The sequence below is a fragment of the Mustela nigripes genome, chromosome 10 (genome assembly GCF_022355385.1).
Source record: "Mustela nigripes isolate SB6536 chromosome 10, MUSNIG.SB6536, whole genome shotgun sequence".
Taxonomy (NCBI): Eukaryota; Metazoa; Chordata; class Mammalia; order Carnivora; family Mustelidae; genus Mustela; species Mustela nigripes.
The window spans coordinates 66,649,285-66,671,390 of NC_081566.1; the positions used below are offsets into that span (position 1 = coordinate 66,649,285).

The following is a 22,106-nucleotide window of genomic DNA, read 5'->3' on the forward strand; positions in this document are numbered from 1 at the left end:
GGGCCCGGCCCCGGCCGGCCCGGAGGCCGGGGGGGCTCCCCCGGGGGGGGCCCGGTGGAGGGGGGCGGGGGGGGGGGGGGGCGCGGGCGTCCGGGGCGGGCGGGGGGGGGGGGGGGGGGGGGGGGGGGGCAGGGACCAGCGGCCGGCAGTGAGAACAGAGCTGGGGGCGCTCTGCGGAGGCTGCTGGGGCATCCCTTGTGGAGGTCCGCCCTTCCTCAGGCTGTCTCCTCCCGGGCAGGCTGCCATCCCCGTGTGTCTCTCTGTTCATTTTTTTTCCTGCCGGCGCTGCTGATGCTTCTCTGCTTCTCCAGAAACTCTCTGGAGACCCGAGCCGGACCGGGCACTTCCTCCCTTGAGTCTGGTTCCCCTTTCTTTGCTCGTTGGCTCTTACTCCGTCTCCCTCTTCATCTGGAGTAAAGAGTGTATATTATGGGGGCACACTGCTGTCCGGCAAGTGTGTGCTTTCTGTCCCCATACAGTTCCCACAAAACTGTCGGCCCGAGAAGAGCCTGTCGGGCTCAGCCGCGGGGCCTCCGTTGTCGCCCAGCAGCCGCCGAGCAGAACCGACCAGACACACCACGGCTCGGGCCCCTTTCTCTTCTGGAAGACTCGATGCTTTCTGCCGCGGATACTGACCAGAACTCTGACTGTAGCCGGGGAGTTCCGGAACCCAGAACCCCCCGTCCTGTCTGGGGCTATCCCTTACACTTCTGAAGCCCTTCCCTCCGAGGGGGTTGCAGATCCCCGGAGGACCAGAGGCAGCCGGTGTCTTCCGGTGACCCCTGATGGTGTCTCAGCAGTGCCAGTGGACGCCCAGTGTCACAGGGGCACGGACCGACTTGGGCCCGTGTGGCCCTCCAGGTTGACCTTAGAAAGATCAACCTCCCAGGGAAGGGGCTCTGCAGTGATCGCCACCCTCCACGCCCACATCCCGTCCTGCCACAGGGACCCCCACACCCCGAACGCACTGCCGGGCAGTGCTGGGGAATGGGCAAGAGTGTGGTGAACCGTTGCCAGTCGGTGACGCCGCCGAGACAGAGGAGAAGTTTGTCCCCTGGTAACGTGGATGGTAACGTGAGGCCGAGTGAACGCTCCAGAACCGGGGGGACCGCGGCTTCGAGTCAGAGATGATTCATAGCCATTCTGACACCGTGGCCGTCCGGGTGTGCTAACCCTGGCCGCTCCCCTCTCCCGTTCTTTCAAGGTCATCATTTTGGAAGACTATGCTGACCCTTATGACGCCAAACGGACGAGAGGCCAAAGGGACGCAGAGAGGGCAGGAGAGAATGACGGCTACATGGAACCCTACGATGCGCAGCAAATGATAACAGGTGAGTGCGAGGGGCGCGGGGGGAGGGGCGCGAGGGGGCGGAGCCTCAGGCGCTGGCGGGGCAGTCCTGACCCCACATGTGTGGGGAAGACATGACGGCCTGAAGCAGGCCATGCTGACTGGCAGAAACAAATCAGTCCCAAAGCAGGATCAGAATACCCAGTGAACTTCCTTTCTGGTTCTGTATCCTTCGGTGTGAGAATCTGCAGGATCTTCAATGTTTTCCTAATTCTGTGTGAAATGATGCTTGTGAGTTTGCGGACATGACCTTCAGGGTAGAGAGTGGTCATGTGCATTTCTCGGCTGCTTTGAAAGCTTTGACATTGGTAAGGGGGAGTCGTGAATCTCTAGCTGGGGGCTTCACGTGGTCGGCAGGTGTGCCCACGACGAGATCCTCTGTTACCGTGCAAGGAGCTCTGTGGTACCACAGCAAAAGCAGGAGCGGCTGCCCTGGTCCGAGCCAGCCTGGGCCCCGCACGCCGCCTAAAACCAAAGTCCGCAGATGCTGGGACCTTTCAAGTTGGAACAGGTCTAAGGCGAGCAAAGCACTCGCTCTATGGTTTTTAGTGTCCAGATTTCCCTTTTTATTCGTAATTCTCTTAAGTTTGTATAAACGATACTTAAAAATATCATGAACTAAGTTACTTAGATTTATTTGGGAAACTTAGAGTAATTTATTCACCCAATTTTTTTTAACGTTCTTTAATCCATAATGAAAAAATGTGTTTCTGAGCACTGACCCACGGCACCCCTGTCCGTGCCTGGGGAGGGACTCGGCCACACGTTCCAGACTCTCCCCTGTTTGGAAACAGATTGAAAAGCCGTCAGGCACAGGCCCTGCGGGCTTGGTCTCAGAGGAGGCGAGCACAGGGGACTCAGCATCCTGGAAGGGTCAGGACAGCTTCAGAATGAACATGAGCTACAGCAGGAAAGGGGCGCCGCGCCCTGCTTCCCTGCGCACAGAGATAAGGCTGGCGAGGGTGTACCCTGGCCAGGCTGTGACCCTGAAGGTCACTAGACTGTGACCTCTAACGAAATCTGTGAATGAAAGGAAGTGAAAATGAACTTAGTCAAAAAATAACAGAGGCTTGTAAGGAGCAGGGGGAAAGTTTTACTTTTACCTAAAGTCGAAGAAAAAGATATTCTTTTAAAAAAAAAAGATAATTTTGACTTATCTTTATCTTTCTTTTGTCCTTCAATTTTTATTCTTCTCTTTCTTACTGACCGGAATAAGTAATTTATCTACACTGTCCCAGCTGTTTATTCGTGGGGCCTCACTGATAATAGGGGGGAAATGCTCTGCTTTCCCCCCATAAACTCCTCACAAGACTGTGGGCTCATGGACTTCAGTCCTCTCCTCTTGGTACAAAATCACAGAGACCCGGACTTGTCTGTGCTCATAGACTTTTTAAGAAACAGCAGAAAGTAGACCCAGGATCTCCCCCTCCAGATTGGACGGACCCCTTTGAACCGATGGGTAAAAAGGCACTTTACTGAGTAAGGCGTCTTTCCACGCAGACCCGCAAAGAGGGTTGTATTGAAAAATCAGAATTGTGCAACATGAAGTAAACACGATGATAATAGTGTTTGATATTTGAGGGTTTATTAAGTGTGAGCCTCTGTTTGCAGTTTACGTGAATGCATCTGTTTAAGAATATAAGATTAATTCAATTGGAGATTAAATTCAAATTTATTAAACTTTTAAAAACTTGATAGGTTATTTTGTCTTAAAATCCACGAATTTTAAAGTCTCTTAAAAGCTCTGTCAAAAAGCACCTTCTTGACCCGTGCGGAGAGTACACCCCTAATTCTCTCCGTAGCCCGCAGCTGGACAGAATAACAGGAAGTGAGTTGATCGGAAGCTGGAAATAAAAGATTTGCTGCTGGGGCTTTGTTTTGTTTTTGTTTTGTTTTAAACCTTCTACATTTTCGTCCAGTTGCTCCTCGTATGCTCATGTCCCACTTCGGAAATGCTTGTTTCTTGAAAATATTAGGGATTTTTCTTTAGTTTCTGCATTTTTCAGGAGATGGTGAGGCGCGAGGGAACCCCAGGCCCTGTCTGGCCTTGCTGGTCCCCGCAGGACGGGGTGGCCCAGCTGCCTCAACGCCACTGGCGATGTGGCTTTCCACCGTCCAGCAGACGCTCCTCGGGCGTTCATGCGCTGGGCTCTGGCAGCCGGGAAACCAGACCCACCTGACCCGTGTCCTCCTGGACCGGCATGAGGACCGACATGCCTCTTACAGCCCAAGGGGCCAACAGACCTAATACCAAGAGACCAGAAAATAGGTCCTTGGAAGGTGCAGTGAGTGCTGTGAAGTCAGGATCAGAACAGAGGAAGGAACGGAAGGCACTACTTCCTCTCCGACGGCCCAGTCACTGGAGGAATCCCTCCGAAACTTTACTCTTCACCTCGAACGCTAGGAATTGCTAAGTTTATAAATAAATTCTCCCTTAGATTCACCCACAGAATCGTTCACAGGAGGATAGGGTTATGAATGCAGGCAGTAAACTTCTCTGTTCTGCTAAACTAGCAGGAACATTTTAGCAGAATCATTAGCAGAAAGTACCGAGTGGAGCGTCCGGAGCTCCACGGGAAGGGTCTTAGGCAGCTCCAAGAACACGTCATTCGGTGGGAGACCCGTTTCCAAGGCTGACACCCTGTTAAGTCGGCGCCAGGCTCACCTGCCCCTGCCTGAGCCCTGTGGCCCCGTGCGGAGGTGTTAGAAGCGCCCAGCCTGCAGCGAGGGTGCCCAAGTCCAGAACCGCTCCAGGCCGTGTCCACGTGGACAGCAGAGATGCTGGGTCCTTCCACATCTGCTTTTACTGGTTCATATCCTGTCTCGGGGGGGTTTCAGTTTTATTTTTGCTTGCAGATGGTTTTGTTGGCTTGCTCAAACAGATCCAAAGGAGAACCTCAGTGTTGGGATGCCCATTTTAAAAAAACCATTATGGAAAAAAATACAGAAGATTTCTGACTTCTGTAATTAGTCTTTACTTTCTGGTAAAGCTTAAATTTCAGGGCTCCTGAGTTACATCTGCTTTTGTTCAGATATTTAGATTTATTCAATAAGAAAATACTCAAGTCATTTCACTTATTTTTTAGAGGGCAGGGGAGGTGGCAGAGGGAGAGAATCTCAAGCAGACTCCCCCCAAGCTTGGAGCCCAACACAGGGCTCGATCTCACGACCCTGAGATCACCTGAGCCAAGACCACGACCAGAGCCGAGAATCAGGAGCCGATGCTTAGCCACCCAGGCACCCCATTCGTCATTTTATTTTTTTTTTAATTTTAAAGATTTTATTTATTTATTTGACAGACAAAGATCACAAGTAGGCAGAGAGGCAGGCAGAGAGAGAGGAAGGGAAGCAGGCCCCCTGCTGAGCAGAGAGCCCGATGCGGGACTTGATCCCAGGACTCTGGGATCATGACCTGAGCCAAAGGCAGCGGCTTAACCCACTGAGCCACCCAGGCGCCCCCATTCGTCATTTTAAATCAAAAGCTAGAGTAGGAATAAAAGATGTGACCAGGAACAGCCCTTTTCTGATTCTGATGGAGAACAGCCTCCAAGAGAGCCGATGGCTTTGCCAGCATGGTGACCGACGCTCTGCGTGAACCGCGGGCATCAGGGCCTGCACCGTGCCCGGCCTCGGTTTAGTCACCTGTGAAAGTGGGACCACGCGTGTCCCATGCTGGACACTGGTGTAACACGCCTAGTACACACGTGTCCCGTGCATTTAGCCATTGCTCGGACGCTGCAGGGCGCCTTGTGTCTTCCAAGAGAATTCCGGGCGAGCGCAGAGGACCCGTATCTGCCGACGACAGCCAGCTTAGTGAGGGCCCAGCTCCGTCCTGCACGGGCTCCGGCGGCGGGCGGTGGCGTTAGTCTGCTCTCTGTTGTCCCCGCAGTAAATGGCCTCTGTCGGCAGGGCCGGGGCGTAGCTTCCTCTCCGCTTCCTCCTCCTCAGCCGTTTCCCCCCGCCCCCGGGGCCAGCCCTGCACGCCCGGGGCGGCTCTCCCCCAGCGAGGCCCGCTCCCAGCTCCCGATGGTTCCTGCGTCCACAGCGCCCCAGGTGGGGGACAGGTGGGGGCTAGGGGGGTGTGGAGGGCCGTGCAAGCCCTGGTTTCCCCCGACGACACATTGTTGAGAGGGGCCTACCCGAGCCGGCTGCCCGCCCGCTCCCCGGGCCCCCCCCCGCCAAGTCTCGGGGGCGCAGGCCCTCGCCGCACGCAAACACGCATGGTAAGGACTCCGGACCCTCATTATCATACTTCTTACAACACAAACCTGGAACTTTCCCTGTGAGCAGGACTTCTGTGTCTTAAAGTTGGAACCGACCCTGGGTTTCAGTCCGCTGGGACAGAGTTGAGGGCAGGATTCTGGGGAAACGGACCCGGCCTGCGCCAGGCCGTCCAAACTGAGGGCATACTGAGGTCTTGATCAGAAACTTACAGCTTCTAAGTTCACCCTCTGAAGTCCGTGTCCTGTCTTTCCTTCTCTTAGCTCTACAGAGACGCTCTTGTTGAGTTCCAGCCCTGTCTTCCCGGACCAGGAGCAGCTTGTGCTTCTGGTTCCCCGTAACTCCGTCTAGAATAATGTCGAGGAGGGGTGTGGACGGACGGGCCTCACATGGCCCCAGGCACCAGCCTGGCCCCGGGGCAGGACCTCCCACCCTTCCATGTGGGGGTGCAGACCCAGGGAGAACCCCTCTCCTTGCCGGGGAGCTAGCAATGACAGGAAGGCTGTGGGGGCAGGAGGAGCTCGGACGGGGGCCCTAGGGACTAGGGGGTGTGCAAGGGCTTCTCAGGCTTCACGTCCCATGAGAATCCCGTGCCCCAGACTGGCTAGCTCGGTGCCTGGCGCCGGGACCGGGCAGTGGGCGCCTCCGACACCACCGACGCAGGGTGCAGGGCTGGAGCGGGCTACAGTCGGAGCCCCGTGCAGTCTCACTCTTTTGAAGTTAGTGTCCTGATTTTCCCACTTTCCCTTGAGTGTTTTGCCCGCTGCCCCTCCTGGAGACAGAAGTCAGCTGCTCTGCACCCGAGAGTCACCGTGCGTTGTACGTCACTGGCGCTGCGCCCCCCACCCCGGCTCCCCTGGCCCCCATCCGCCCGCCCAGAGCTCACACAGCACCACTCTGCCTTTGGCCCTCTGCTTTTCTCTTGGTCACTTTTATTTCACACCCTAACCCTTCACGGATTTGTGCCTGCGACCCTCGTCTCTCTGAGCCGCATCCCCACTGCTGGGGTCTCCTCCCCCCACTCCTCCTCAGCGCGATGGCGCGTCCTCCCCAGGTAAGACATGCCAGTCCCACGGTGCTGGAGGGGCAGACACAGCAGCGGTCCGCGTGTGGCCCAGAGGAGGGCAGGCCCAGAGCCGCGGGCACGTGTGCCATGGAAGGGGTTGGCCAGAGAGCCGAGGAGCCCGGGACGAGACTTCCACGGGCGTCCCCGGGACACAGGGCCGGACGGCGTGAACGGAGACCGTGCACAGCCCCACCTGCCTGGAGTCAGGACGTGGATTTTGAGGGGTGAAGAGAAGAAACTGGAGGAGAGTGGTGGTCTGGGCGCCCCAGGCCGTGCGGAGACCATGGGGGGCTCGCGGGCCTGGGTGGTGCCCTGAGATGCTTGTGCTCGAAGGGTTCTTGACTGTGTCCGGGGGCTTGAGGGCTTCCAGAAGGGCCTCTAGAAGGGCCACAGGGAGGGCAGATGCCCCCCCCCCCCCCCCCGCCAAGGCCTCTGGCGGGTCCCAGGCTGCCGGCTCCTTCCCGCTGTGGCTGCCTAGCTGCTTGGTGCCTGCTGGCCCCTTAACTCCCGGGGAAGCAGGGCTGTGGTCGGTGGGACCCGTTAGCCCAGCTGCATCGCACGCCCACGAGTGTGGCCTGTGCCCCTGCCTTGGAGGCCAGTGTGCCCACGCTCCAGCCCCCACCCCTGCCCCTCCTGGCCTCTGACCTTTGAACTCACCTCTCACTCCCCCTTATGGGAACAAGCCCTCCGTGGTCCCCAGTGCACTCTAACTCACACAGCTTCCTACCCTGGAAGTGACCTTCTGTATCGGGGGGACCCCATCTCCCACTGCTCTTCTACTTGGAGTCTGGCCAGGGCAGCCGTAGGGAGCCCGGCCTGGGCAGCCCGGCTCCCTGCCCCTGCGTCCAGTCCCTGCCACGTCCGGGTGACGACAGCGTCCTTCACCCTCTGCCTCAGCCTTCCCTTCTGTAAATTAAGGAAGGAACGGCACAGCCTTGCTGGAGGGCTCGGGGACCACAGCCGGTGCCGCTGGGGGTGCTGGCTGCTGGCGTCTGTGCCGCTGTCGCTGGCCAGCATGGTTAGCTGTGACCGTGTCTGGCCTCCTCTCTCTGGAAATGCCTGGAAGTCCTGAACTCTGTCCGGCGGACGTAGATTCCCTCCATGCGTGCGGCCGGTGCTGGGAACAGAGCGAGCACTGTCGGCGGCCGTGAACGTCCTGGGGTCTGAGCCTTCCACCAACGTGTAGAAACGGGGCAGGTGGAAATCACGCCGCCTGGGTGGGGGGCAGGTGCCTGTGGCCTCCTGGCTTTCCACAGACTGTGGAACGGGTCTTCAGGGACTCCCCACTTGTCGGGCTTGCGGAACAAGTGGCTTCCCTGTGGCGCCTGTGCAGCCCACCGGAGGCCCAGCCGGTCCGGGAGGGGCGTCCGGGGCCCGCCGCACTCCGGCTCTGTCCACGCGTGTCTTCCAGAAATCCGGCGCCGAGGTTCCAAGGACCCCGTGGTGAAGGCCCTTCAGCTGCTCGACGGTCCCTGCGAGTCGGGAGAGAACAGCGCGAAAGCGGAGACTGCAGCCAAGAGACGGGGCTCCAAGGAGCTGGTGGGGAAGCCCCCCCAGCTGTACGACACGCCCTACGAGCCCCCCGACGGGGCCCCCGAGCGGAGGGCGCGGCTGCCCGCGGAGGACGAGCGGCCGGCCGCCGAGTACGAGCAGCCGTGGGAGTGGAAGAAGGAGCAGCTCGCGCGGGCGCTGTCAGGTGAGGGCCCGGCCGGGGCTCCCGGGGACCCCTGTGCGTGGGGTCCCCGGCTGAGGCCCCGACACGGTGCTGCTGAAGAATCCTGGTCCGGCCGCGGCCTCAGCGCGCAGCCACTCGGGCCGCCAGGCCAGGCGGCGGGACCAAGTCCACTCCCGCCTGTGGAGGGCCCTGTGAGTCCGCTGGCAGCTCCGGCCGGGCGCCTGGCAGACGGGGGTGCCCGGGAGGCCTGGGGAGAGCCAGTGGGCGGTTCTGCCGGTCACCCTCCCCCAGAAATCCACCCTTTTAATGCGCGGAGGACGTCCAGCACCTAGTTTGTCGCTTGCTGGGCCAGAACCTCCTCTTCCTTTGGATTAAAGACGTCGGGGGTCTCTCCCCACCAGTAAAACCAGGTTGGCGAGGGGCAGTGCCGGCCCTGTCAGGGCTGGGTGGACAGGGTGAGGTGTGTGACCGCAAACCCCCGGGTCCATTCTGGGGCCGGCTCGGGAACATCTGTGTTTGTCCAGCCCAGAGGCCGCTGAGTGCCCAGGAGTTTCTGTCTCCAAGCTTGTTTCTCTGTTTTACCATTTCCTGGTGGAAATGACTTATTTGGTTTCATAGAATGACACGGTCTTGCATCGTTTATTCTAAATACACTGAAACTCACGGTTTTTAGAAGCCATGGTAAACGGGCCCGTTCCGACACGACTGGGCACAGAGAAGCGTCTCCCAGGAGGGCAGCCACTGGGGACCCTTGCGGTAACGCCCGCCGCCCGGAGTCAGGCAGGCGCCCTAACTGTCGTGAAGCCAGCGGTGCGGGGGGTGTCTGAGACCTGCACAGTGGACCCCGTGGACTCTGTGCCCGACGAGCCTTCTTTCCAGTTCAGTTTGAGGGCTCGGACTGGCCGTCCGTCAAGGAGGACCCGGCGAAGCAGCAGCAGCGGCAGAAGAGCTGGACCCAGAAGGTCCTGAAGCCGGTCGGCCCGGACCATGGCGAGGGCGAGAAGGTGGCCCCGGGCCTGCCGCTGGGGAAGCAGCCGTGAGTCCCGTTCGCGTCCTCACACAACAGACAGTGACCAGGAGCCTGTTGATGGGGCGGGGGGGGGGGGGGTGCGCTCACCCATTTTACATGATGATCTTCGTTCGTGAATTCTCGTCTGGGTGGGGCTTATTAATGAGAACCCATGTTCGAAGCCCACTGTGCGACGGCAGAACAGCACGCTGCCCCCACGAGCCCGATTTTACGTTCTCCTGCACCGACTGAAAACTTTTCAAGGACCCTAGTCCTCTTAACGCCCGCATTAAGATTCGGTAATCCAGATTACCCCTGTCTGTCCCGTCTCTCCTGAGTGTGAGGCAGGGTCTGGATCAGGCCACTGACCTTCTGAGAGAAGTGCATTGAAAAGAACCATCCAGGGACGCCTGGGTGGCTCAGTGGGTTAAAGCCTCTGCCTTCGGCTCAGGTCATGGTCGCAGGGTCCTGGGATCGAGCCCCACATCGGGCTCTCTGCTCAGCAGGGAGCCTGCTTCCTCCTCTCTCTCTGCCTGCCTCTCTGCCTACTTGTGATCTCCGTCTCTCCAGTAAATAAATAAAATCTTAAAAAAAAAAAAAAAAGGGCGCCTGGGTGGCTCAGTGGTTTAAGCCGCTGCCTTCGGCTCAGGTCACGATCTCAGGGTCCTGGGATCAAGTCCCATATCGGGCTCTCTGCTCAGCAAGGAGCCTGCTTCCGTCTCTCTCTCTCTGCCTGCCTCTCTCTCCATCTACTTGTCATCTCTCTCTGTCAAATAAATAAATAAAATCTTAAAAAAAAAAAAAAAAAAAAAAAAGAACTGTCCACGGTGTGAGGCCCCACCTGGGTTTGTGTTCTGACATGGGCGTCCCCCTCACAGTTGGTATCACCCCCTCCCCCTACAGTTGGTATCACGGCGCCATCACCCGCGCAGAGGCCGAGAGCCGACTCCAGCCCTGCAGAGAAGCTGCTTATCTGGTCCGAAATAGCGAGTCAGGGAACAGCAAATACTCCATCGCCCTGAAGTGAGTACCAGAGCGCGTGGGGGTGGAGGACGGGTCCGAAAAGAGCTGATCTCAGGGTGGCCTGCGGGGTACGTACTGCCGGAAAGTAGGGTGCTTTCACTCGGACCACAGGATGTGAGAGGCTCGGATCCAAATGTAGTAGGTCCTAGTAGATGCCCCCGGTCTCCTGTGACGAGGAGGCCTCTCTGCTCCGCGTGACTCAGTGCCGCTCGTGACCGGACCTAGCCCAGGCCCTCCGCGAGGCCCAGCACAAACGTAATCCCAGAGAAAAGGGAGAATTTCCAGCAGGACAATTTGGCAACTCTCTTGTTCCCTAGTGTTTGGGACTTTAGCACGTCTGATCCCTTGATGTCAAAATGCCCCTGCACCTTGGACACAGCTTCTCCTGGGTACGGAGACGCTGACTTGCTGTTCCTCCCCCTCCTGATTCTGCCAGAACATTCGTTTTGCCTGGTGGGCCTGGTGGGGCTTGTATCATGGAAATTCTCTGCTCCGCTGTGGGCTCGGGGGAGCCGTGATGGAGGGTCATTGTCAGGCCCAGGCAGCGTTTCCTTCCTGAGGAAGCCGGGCCCCAGCAGCTGAAACAATCAGACTGGAGGGGAGGAGAAGCTGGGGGTGTCTGAGCAGCGTGGCTCGGAAGGCCGGGCCGGCCACCGGACGCACGGCGCCCGGAACAGCCGGGCCACTGAGATCCCGGGCCCCTGTGGCCGCTGCCGTCACCCACAGCGGGGCAGGCTTCACGGCTTGGGGGGTGAGGCAGGAGGGAGGAGGAAACCAGGGGTATCATTACTATTATTGATATATTCTTTGGGGAGGAAAGAAAGGAAACCTTACATACGTCCTTGTCCCGTGATGAGGGGAAGTTTAAACCACACCCCAGTGCTCTCATTCACCGCGTAAGCGCTAGTTGGTGATCTAGGAGACAGGAGATGGGAAGCTGGGCTTTTTCTTTTCTTTTCTTTCTTTCTTTCTTTCTTTCTTTTTTTTTTTTTTTTTTGTTCTTTCTCGTCCAGGACCTGATGACTTGTGTGTTTTAGGGACAAACACCCCAAGGATGACCCACAGTGAGCCAAGGGCCTCGGGGCTTCTGGGAGCCCCTGGAGAGCGGAGTTTGGAGCAGTTCTGGGGCAGGCAGGAACTTGCCTGCCCGTCACTCTGGCTGGGAGTGCTGTCGGGGGCAGGGACCCCTGCTGGCTCACCCCTGTGTCCTCCATCCTGTTCTGTTTCAGGACTAGTCAAGGGTGCGTCCACATCATAGTGGCCCAGACCAAAGACAGCAAGTACACGCTGGATCAGACGAGCGCCGTCTTCGACAGCATCCCCGAGGTGGTGCACTATTACTCCAACGAGAAGCTGCCCTTCAAGGGAGCAGAACACATGACCTTGCTCTACCCCGTGCACAGCAAGGGCCACTAAGGTCCAGCCAGCAAGAGCCCTGGCCAGGCCCCTCCCCCTGAGCAGGGCATCAGCCCCAACCAGCACCGGGGGACAGAACTGGACTTCCCCACAGGGATCGGTGGGAAGTGGGAGTCTCTACCTAGAAGGCAAAAATCTTTGGCCTGACAGCCGTTCCGCGACACTTGGCTACTGACCTGTTGCTTTTCTACAAAAAGAAATCATAATTCACCAGCTGCCTCTGCTCTCTGGAGTAGGTGTTCTGTTTGTAGGGGTACTTTCAGGAAAGGTAAGTCAAGAGTCCAGGAATATTAACACTAGGTGTTCCCTGGAACACGTAGGCGCTAAGCAAACCCACAAAAAATGCAGCTGGCTTTATGCAGGGCAATAAAACTTGATCACGTGGACCAGAAGAGCGTGTGCCACGGACCCCTTCCCGGGGACAAGGACGAATAGTGGAAAACACGTGGATATGGAGGACTCGGGGAAGGCGTCCTGGTTCAGCTCCGGAGTCCACGCAAATTCACAGCCCCAGAGAGTATGTGGGTGGTCAGACTTCAAAGAAAGTTTTGTTTTCTCAGTCTCTAGGGACTTTCCCATCATCTTTACTATGTATGTGAACAGGAAGGAAGGTGCCCCCAGATTAAGAATCAGCAACAGAAATTAAACATCAGCATCATTATAATTCTGAGTTATAGAATAAAATAATGATTTCATTTCTGATTTTTTAAAAAATCTGAAAAATGTGCAAAACTCAGCAGCCGTTTCCTTACAGAATACTCATTCGGAACTTTGGATGTCTTCGGGGTTCACCTTCCGGCATTCCTGTGGTTAGGGAACAAGTTTTAACTTGTGCCCCCGGTTAGATTTGCTTTGTATTTTTGGAGTAAATTTTTAGTACATACATCCCTGCCCCTCGGAGCTGAGTGCCTGTCCTGTGCAAATCAGACCCGTTCTCACCGCACAAAACCGTCTTAAAGAGACAGTTCCTGCTTCACATATTATATTAATAGTCATAGTAGCGTTCTCTTTATGGTTCACTGTGAGCTTTGGTTGCCAGTTCACTTACTGTGAAAAAAAGTAAGTAAGAACCCCTGAGAATGGCATTCCGGGAAGGGCCCCTGCCCAGTGAGCGGCCGACAGTCCCCGAGCAGTGGCGTCCGTGGTCTGGCCTTGCTGGTGGCCCCAGGCTTGGACCACAACATCCCTGAAGAATTCACTGTTGTTGCCTCTGTTACAGACACACAAAAGGTTGATTTGGTTCAATTTTAGGAAAGCCTGTCCTTCGAGCTCCTAGCCACCGTTCTGCTGTTATGATTTACACATTAGTAGACACTTGCTTTTCTGTTAAGGTTGTAGCCAGATGGTCATGTGATCTTTGATTTAAAAAATGGGAGGGGAACCTTTTCTTACTGAATCTCAATGATTTTATTAATAGAGTGTCTGTTTTTTAAAATACTGATAGAATTTTTTAAATGTGCATTGGTTCATGTGACATCTTATTATAAGATTTTTTTAAAAAGCATTTTTAGCACCTGTAGTTCCAATTCCATTCAACAAATATTTATTATCTTCCATATACAAATAATTCATTTATTATTAAACTTATTTTTAGTTCAGCATTCTAGAAGTGAAACCTGATTTTTGACTTAAACCTATCCTACGAAATATAGCAGTTACCCTAATCTTGATGCCAAAAAGCTCTGCAGCCTTTCTCTGTGCACTCTTGATGGTTTTTGGCGGACACCCAGCAGCCGTGATGAACGTATAATGAGACTTGACGGCAGACCTGATGCGTTACCTGTTCATGAAGCTTCCATCGTGTGCTTTCTCTGCACTGTTTTCCCGTGACATTGTGTCCTGTTCTTTGTGGAGATGTGGAGTCTGCATGTGGTCCAGCCCCTTCTCACCACGTGGGGGGTGGAGGAAGAAGAAAGGTCTAGAAGGAGCTGAGCTGCCATTTTCTCCCTGAGGCCGAGTCGCCAGCAGCCGCAGAGGCCTCACCAGCAGCAGGTACCTGTGCTCTGAAAACAGGCCGGGCAGGTGTCCCTCGTCCCTCATGCTTCCTCATGGGGCCTCCAGGGCCACTTATCCAAACCCCTGTGACGCCTTTCCTCTCTGAGCTCTGAATGCTTGGGCTTTCTGTCATTTTGCCCTGGTCCACGTGTTTTCCCATAGTTTCCGTACTTCTCCGTTACCTCTGTCTCCCACAATCTTCTCCGATTCCTGCTGAAGAGTATACTGCCCTTTAGCAACCCCTTGCCTGGAACATGGCTCCCCAGACCCCCCTCCCGGGCTCCTTCTCCAGCACACCCCTTCTTAACAAATGCTCTGCCCGGCTCAGGAGACAACTTTATTTCGTTGCTTCTTCTCAGGCCTGTGGGACATTTCCGTCTACTTTGCTGCTGTAGTGGTTTTCACCAGGGTGGACTCCAGCCAGTGGAGTGTCTATTTAAACAAGGAATAGAATAGTGGAGCGGTGTTATTATGTATAATAGAGGAAAAGGTCGGGGCGCCTCGGCGGCTCAGTCATTGAGCATCCGCTTTCGGCTCTGGTTATGGTCCCAGGGTCCTGGGACTGAGTCCCGCATCGGGCTCCCTGCTCAGTGGGGAGCTGGCTTCTCCCTCTGCTGTTCCCCCTACTTGGGCTCCTTCCTGCAAATACATAAATCTTTTTTAAAAAGAAAAGAAAAGAAAAAGGGAAATAAGAGGCACCCGAGTGGCTCAGTTGGTTACGTCCGACTCTTAATTCCCGCTCAGGTGCTGATCTCAGGGTCATGAGACTGAGCGCAGCGTGGAGTCCGCCAGAGTTCCTCTCTCTCCCCTTGGCCCTCTTGCTACTCGTCTCTTTCTCACTCTCTCAAATCGTTCTTTTAAATGAAAATACTGATGTGCCGACTGTCTTTGGGGAGAGGAGTGTCCTTTTAAGTGACCCAGAGTACTTTCTCAGGCATTTATAAAAAGAGCCTTTTCCTCTCCTGAATCGTTACTCATTTTTTGCGTCGGTCTCGGGATGGGGAGGTGGACACCAGGGTTTGGGACAGGCGGGGCAAGAGACCTAATGTGCCCACGGGGTTGGTGACGGCTATCACTCTGAATGGCCACTGCTAGTAAATGTTAAGGCTCGATTCAGAAGAACCGGGCACCTGAGCCTTTCTTTAAAGGAGCCGGCATTTCTGCTGCGGTCCAAGGTCCGTTTTCAGTCACGGGCAACGCCTCACTTTTCCATGGGTCGGGGGGGGGGGAACAAGGTGTCGCGTGTGGGCTCCGACTCACCCCTGCGCGAGAGGCCGTGACGCCTCCCCACGCAGGCGGCTCTGCCCCGGCCCGTGACCTGCGCCCGGCCTCCGGGATCGCCCTCCACGCCGGCGTCTGATCTTTGGGCCCCGGAACCTGTCCGTGCTCGGTCGCCCCAGGCCCGGCCCCGCAGGGAGCGGCGGTGCGCCACTGCCACCTGGCGGCCGGAGCGCGAACTGCGGGCGGCGGGCGCGGCGGGGAGAGGATGCTCGGCGGCTGCCGGCTCGCCCGGGGAAGGCCTGGGCAGCCGGTGCGGCGGGCGCCACGGCGCCCCTGGGCGGCGGGTCGCATCCTCGTCCTGGAGGCCATTTCGTCCTCAACCATTCGGTTATTTTGTTAGGGGCTTGGACCCGTTCACATAACTAACCCACTCCTCCAACTCCGGAAAACATCTGAAGACGGCCCCGGGCGCCAGTGCCTGCCTGTGGTGCGCTTTAGTGCTTTGGCAAATGATGTCCAAGAGGTTGTGTAACATTTCTGGATGTGTCGCCACGGCCAGTACCCTGGAGATGGCAGGCTCTGAGATGGGACTTTAAATGAGCACTGTTCCAAGAAAACCGGTGTGTTTGCTACCTTTGCTTCCTTTGGGGCATCCCCTCCCTTTGCAAATGCTTCCTGGGAGGGAGCAGTGGTGGGGTCTGTCCCTCACATGCGGCCACAGCAGACAGAGGGCAGAGGACACTGCAGACCCCCTGGCCGCCCTGATGGCAGTTGCCTCTCTCAGGTCACCAGCCCTTCTTGCGTGGCTCCCTCCCAGTTGGCCGTGGCCCTGGGAAGCTTCACCCTCAGTTCCTTGGCATCTTCTTGAGCCGCCCTGGGAGCCAGCCTCACCCTGCTTTAAAGGTCTGCTTTTGTTCCTTTGTTATTCAACCGATGCTAGTCCCACCTGCGGGAGTTGATGCTTTAGTCTGTCTTGAAGCTTGAAATATGTCATTTTTTAAACTTCTACGAGGTGATTTTGATACTCTGCCATGACCGAGCACCACCAGTGGAAGCTACTATTTAGAAACACGCAAATACATGCATCTGAGGTTCTAGAAGGTTCTAGAAGGCTATGGTACTGAGTCTTTCAGGATCAAATTTTTTTTTAAAGATTTTATTTATTTATTTGACAGACAGATCACAAGTAGGCAGAGAAGCAGGCAGAGAGAGAGGAAGGGAAGCAGGTCCCCTGCTGAGCAGAGAGCCCGATGCGGGACTCGATCCCAGGACCCCGAGATCATGACCTGAGCCGAAGGCAGCGGCTTAACCCACTGAGCCACCCAGGCACCCCAGGATCAAATTTTTAATTTCCATTAAATATTCACATAAATTGCCACTAGGTGGTACAAATGCCTGCAAAGTTTGCCCATCTCTGTGTCACAGAGATGTTGGACACCCCCACCCCCACCCCCAGCAATCAGAGTAACGTTTCTCAGAGTCCAGGTGGTGCCCAAGTATGTAAGGTCCCAGGGTTCGGCGCTGTTGCGTGTCAGATCCCAAACCTGTGGAAGGTCGGTGTGAGCAATGAAACTAGACCTCACTGCACCACCTGTGCTGCTTCAACAGTGTCTGCCTTTAACCCCTCGCCTGCTGAGCCAGGGGTGGCCTTGTTCAGATCAGGACACTCGTAAGAACCCAATACCTGTCCTGGGTCCGTCGCAGAGTGCATGCTGGGGTGCAGACCACAGCCTCCTGCACGTTCCTGTCCACACAGGAGGCCGGCAGAATCCCCCACGTTTGAAGAACACAATCAAACCAGTGGGACGAAGGCTGTTAAGCGAGACGCTTGGCATTAGTTAACAAGAGAAAAATAACATTTGGAAAAAAACCCACAGTAGCCAAGAAGTGGAAATCAACCAAGTGCCCACAACAGGCCGACAGACGGATGGAGAAACCCGGAGTGCTAGCCGCACAGAATGGAGGATCCGCCTCCCAGGAGAATCTGAGCCCGCGAGAGCGAGGGTGGAGCTTGAGGACGTCCTGTGGTGTGATGTGAGCTAGTCCCGAGAAGACAATATGTAAGACTCCACTTCTCTGAGAAACCCAGTCAAATTCACAGAAACGGAGTGGTCGGCACAGGGCCTGGCGAGAGCGGGGACATGGGGAGTGCTTTATTGGCTCGGAGTTTCGGTTTTGCAAGATGAAACGTTCTGGAGGTTGTGTACACGGCTACGTCAGTGTGCTTCACACCACTGACCTGTACACTTGGAAACGCTTCTTCAGTGGAGGAACGCCCAGTGGCTCGGTCCAGGAAGCGTCTTCTTTCAGCTCAGGCTGTGACCCTGGGGTCCTGGGTTGTGCCCCCGTCAGGCGCCCTGCTCGGTGCGGGGCCTGCTTCTCTCTCTCCCTCTGCCTGCCGCTCCCCACCCACCTGCTCCTGGTTTCTCTCACAAATAAATAAAATCTTTATAAAAAAGAAAAAGGGTTCAATGGAAAATTTTGTTACGTGTCTTCTACCACAGGGGGGAAAAAATACCAACTGGAAACAATGCCCAGCACCACAGACATCAGAGACCAACGTGCTGTCTCTCCCCATGTGAGCCTGGTGGACCCGGGCTGGGGACATGGAATCGGGTTTGAGGCCTGGAGGCTACCGCCGGGCAAGCCCACGCTGGGTCTGAGGGCCTCGCCTTTCCCCAGCGTGGGGGAGGCGGCCGCACGGAGCTGCATGGCCGGAAGCCCTGACAGCCCACGCGCCCTCAGCTGCGGAGGAGATGCCCTCGGGAGCACGTGGATCGTCACTTCCCAAACCCACAAGGAGCCCTAAAACAGGAATCCCCGGGGGGCCGGCCACGCCCTCCACTTGCTGCAGACCCAGAGGCCTCCCACGGACATTTTACTAATTCAGTAAAATTACTCCGACTGGAGTTCATAAACAGGACCACCGGTGTGGATTAAGCCAGAAGATGCATTAGTATGCGCAAGTGGAGGCTTAAATCATCAAGCTGTCAACCAGCGGTTGTCCACGAGTGAGAATCGCAGTTTACGTTAAGGATGGTTCCAACAGACTTGCTCAGGGGCCCCCTGCGGCCTCTGACCCTCTACACGCAGCTCCACCTCCGAGCTGTTGAGTTCGAGCCCCACACTGGGTGTGGAGATTACTCTAAAAAATAAAATCTTGGGCCCTTGGGGGCCTCAATCGGTTGAGCATCTGCCTTCGGCTCAGGTCATGATCTCGGGGTCCTGGGATCGAGCCCCATGTCGGGCTCTCTGCTCAGCGGGGAGCCTGCTTCTCCCTCTCCCTCTCCCCGTGCTTGTGTTCCCTCTCTCACTGTCTCTCTCTGTCAAATAAATTAAAAATCTTCAAAAAATTAAATAAGGGGCACCTGGGTGGCTCAGTTGGTTGAGCGACTGCCTTCAGCTCAGGTCATGATCCTGGAGTCCCGCATCGGGCTCCCAGCTCACAAGGAGTCTGCTTCTCCTTCTGACCTTCCTGCTCATGCTTTCTCTCACTGTCTCTCTCTCAAATAAATACATTTTTTTTAAAAAATTAAAAAATAATAAAATAAATAAAATAAAATAAAAAATAAAATCTTTTTTAAAAAGAGATGTTTATATTCATTTTGGATTGTTTTATTTTTTTAATATTTTATTTATTTGACAGAGCGAGATCACAAGTAGACATAGAGGCAGGCAGAGAGAGGGGGGGAGGCAGGCTCCCTGCCGAGCAGAGAGCCCGATGTGGGGCTCGATCCCAGGACCCTGGGATCATGACCCGAGCTGAAGGCAGAGGCTTTAACCTACTGAGCCACCCAGGTGCCCCCATTTTGGATTGTTTTAAATGGCATGTTTGCAAGTGAACCATTCTCCCCAACGTCCTTGCATTTTTTTTTAAGATTTTATTTATTTATTTGACAGACAGCGATCACAAGTAGGCAGAGAGGCAGAGTGAGAGAGGAGGAAGCAGGCTCCCTGCGGAGCAGAGAGCCCGATGTGGGGCTCGATTCCAGGACCCTGAGATCATGACCTGAGCCGAAGGCAGCGGCTTAACCCACTGAGCCACCCAGGTGCCCCCTTGCATTTTCTTAAATGGAGAACATCAAGGCTTTGGAGAGATTCACCTAAGACTTTGGCCGCTTTGCACCGCTGTCTCCGTCCTGCTGTGTGTAGGTAGCCTCTGGTCCTCACCTACTTCTACTTCTCGACCAACACTTCACAGCACTGTACGGCTGAGCTGTGAAAAGCTTTAACTGTGAAAACATACATGCCCATGAAAAAGTGTTTCATGTGCATTGCAAAGTTGGGTATCTAGTCTTTAGTGACTTTCTTGCTTTTGAATATCACAAAATTATTCAACCCAGTGTGTGCACGAGGCAGCCCCCAAGCTCCCACCAGTAGCCCAGCCAAGCTGCGCCCATGCAGCCACTCCCCAGACCCATCCCCCAACCCCCACAACACACTGGCCGTCTGCTCCCAGAGGGAGCATGAACTCTGCTCATGAACTCTGGCAGACGGCCAGCAGCCCGAGGAAGCTCTGGTCCCTCCTGTGCCCTGGCAGCCAGCACTGCAGTTCGGGAAACTGTCCTCAGAAGTCTCACCATCCAAAGAGAAGTGCTACTTTCAACATGGTGACCACGACCCTCCAGAGAGAGTGGGTTACTCCGGTCCCCATGAGCACACAGGGAGCATTTCAAGGGAGTTCACCCAAGTGTCCACCAAGGAAGCAGCAGGAGAAAACCAGACCTTCCATGCGGAGCTCGGAAGCGAGAGCTGGTACCAACGGGTGAGGCGGCCGTGGGATTCAGCTTCCCCCAAGGGTCGTCCCCAGGAAGGACCTGGCAGCCACCCCTGCCGTCCACAGCTCATCTCTTGGGGCTTAGCTGCTGCAGGGACGTGCTTTGTGGGCTCCCAACTCCCACAGGCTTGGTCTCCAGCCCCTGCTCACACAACAGGGTGACCAACCGCATGGGGAGTTGGGCTGAGCGGGCCTGGACCGCACCCGCACGGGGGCTGGAGAGAGGACCATGCCGGCGGTCGCCAGTGCCGGGGGCCGGTGGGAGGCTGAGCCACAGCACGACAAGGTACTGACTGGTCTTGGAGCCGGGCAGACCCGGTTCATGGCCTCGGTCGGGGTCTCCACTCAGTCCCGGCCCACGGCCTTCGCCTGGGCCGCCTCACCTGGGAGCGCCGAGAACACCTCCCTTGCAGCGCCGTTCGGCTGAGAAAGCAAAGCCCGTGTGTGAAGCCCGGGGTGGAGGCCCACAAGGGCAGCTGTTATTACCGGCTGACTTTAGACCCTTTCTACCGAAAAGGGGCCATGGACTTCCAGGTGACCAGCAGGGCCGGTGGTGTCCCTCTTTGCTGGCCACAGATTCTGTTTCCCAATTGACACCACATGTTGCCACGGAATCCCACCTCCGGCCTCGAGGTCCAGACCCCGGCACAGCAACCCTCAGCGCGGCCTGTGCGGCAGGGAGATAGCACGGCCGGGGGCCAGAGGCCTGCTGCCGACGCCCGAGCTGCTCCTGACACCCCGGCCCGCTCCGTCATCCGTGGAGATGATCCGCCGAAGGACGCCACGCCCTCACGTGGGACGCCCCCTGCAGCCACCTCACCCCAGAAAGGGCCATGGTCATCCGGGCGTCCCTCACCGAGCCATCTGGGCATTCCTTAGCTTTCTGTGCCCACACTGGGCCTCCTACAGGAGTCCCTGCAGGTCCCCACTGTGCCCCCTCCCATTGCCAAGCAGGGGTCTTTGGGGTGCTGCCTGCCACCCCACTGCCCCCTTCTTCTCTGGGCACAGAATCCCGGGGATCACGCTTACAACATCCAACATTTCAAAACCCCTCCGGCACAGCACTTCAACTTGAAAACCAGAACACCGCGCCGCTGTCCTCCCGAGGAATCCTCCTCGAAGTCCTCCGGCGCTTCCAGTGCGCGGCACGTCCCCTGTGAACGCAGGCTGCCATGCAGAGTGATCTGAGGCTGTGTTGGAACACGCTCGCGTGAGTATTACACACATCTGGAGTGTGTATGTGCCAGGATTTTACTTAATTTTACCCACGTTTCGGATTATCGCCCAGGACTACTGGTGTGATTCAGACCTGGCTAGGGTGTGGGTTGTTCGTCTGTGCCGTGACAAGCAGGGACGTCCACGCGACACGAGGGACTGGTCAGCATTCGAGGACAGCGCAGGGCTCAAGGTCGGCAGCCCTCACTACGTGTGCGCAACCCCTCGGGGCTCCCATGGCGCCAAGGCCCCCCCTGAGCCCCAGGACCCCTCCAGCGGCAGCTCAGGAAAGCTTCCTGCCTGTGGCCTGCCCTACTCTTGGACATGAGCAAAGTCCTGGTCTCCTCCTGCTTCCAGCACTTCCCTCCGCCACCGGCCAGTGGCTGGGTCCTGTCCGGCGACCCCCGCGACGCTCACCGGTGGCTCCTGGGTTCCGGTGGAGAGCGCCTCAGGACCGCATCAGCCCGACAGCCACACTGGGCAGGACACACTCTTCCTTCCGTTTCCTGTCCTCATGCCCGCACCCCGCTCGGCTCACACGGCCCAGCCACCAGGGGAGACATCTGTTTCCTGGGGCACTTTCTGCACTGTGGGGACCGGCCGCGCGGGGACCGTGGGTGGGAGTGCGCAGCCCCGTGGCTTCCAGGCCAACGTGCGCGGTCTCTGGGCTCCCGGCCTGGCTCTCGTCCACCCGGCAGCCGCACATGGCTGTCCTCTCTGAAGACAGGGGAGGGCTATAACCCCAGGTTTTCCTGCCAAAGACCCTTTCAAAAGGGACAGGCTGACAACAAGAGGGCAGGGTCCCTCTGTGACGCCGCTCCCGCCCCGTTCGATAAACATCGGATGAGCGGAGGCCCGTTCTCTTCCTTCCCCTGGGCCCGGCCCTGGGCCGCCCAAGGCGGCAGGAGCACCCACGCCCTTCCAGAAACCCCAGGACTCATTTTGGGAAACATTTGCATAACTGAAGTCTTTCGAGAAATTGCTATTGTTTCTGGAACCTCCTTCTAGAGCCGTGCTGGGGGGAGGCCCTCCCAGACCCAGACCGGTCCATTTCAGGCCTGTTCCTCCTATCCGCTCCTTACTGGGCAAGTCTTCCCTCCAAACGGCCCGAGGGCCCAACGCAGAATTCCGTCTCAGGCA

At 56.6% G+C, this 22,106-nt stretch overlaps 1 protein-coding gene across 1 annotated transcript in view; it reads left to right on the top strand.

Moving 5' to 3' along the window:
- SHE (Src homology 2 domain containing E) overlaps positions 1–13,356 on the top strand; it is a 15,648-nt gene extending 2,292 nt beyond the window's left edge. The window contains exons 2-6 of the mRNA XM_059413849.1: positions 1,205–1,331; positions 8,047–8,331; positions 9,190–9,346; positions 10,223–10,342; positions 11,572–13,356. Of these exons, the coding sequence (XP_059269832.1) occupies positions 1,205–1,331; positions 8,047–8,331; positions 9,190–9,346; positions 10,223–10,342; positions 11,572–11,758 (876 nt within the window). The 3' untranslated portion in view covers positions 11,759–13,356. The remainder of the gene's footprint in view (positions 1–1,204; positions 1,332–8,046; positions 8,332–9,189; positions 9,347–10,222; positions 10,343–11,571) is intronic.
- The last annotated feature ends 8,750 nt before the right edge of the window (positions 13,357–22,106 follow it).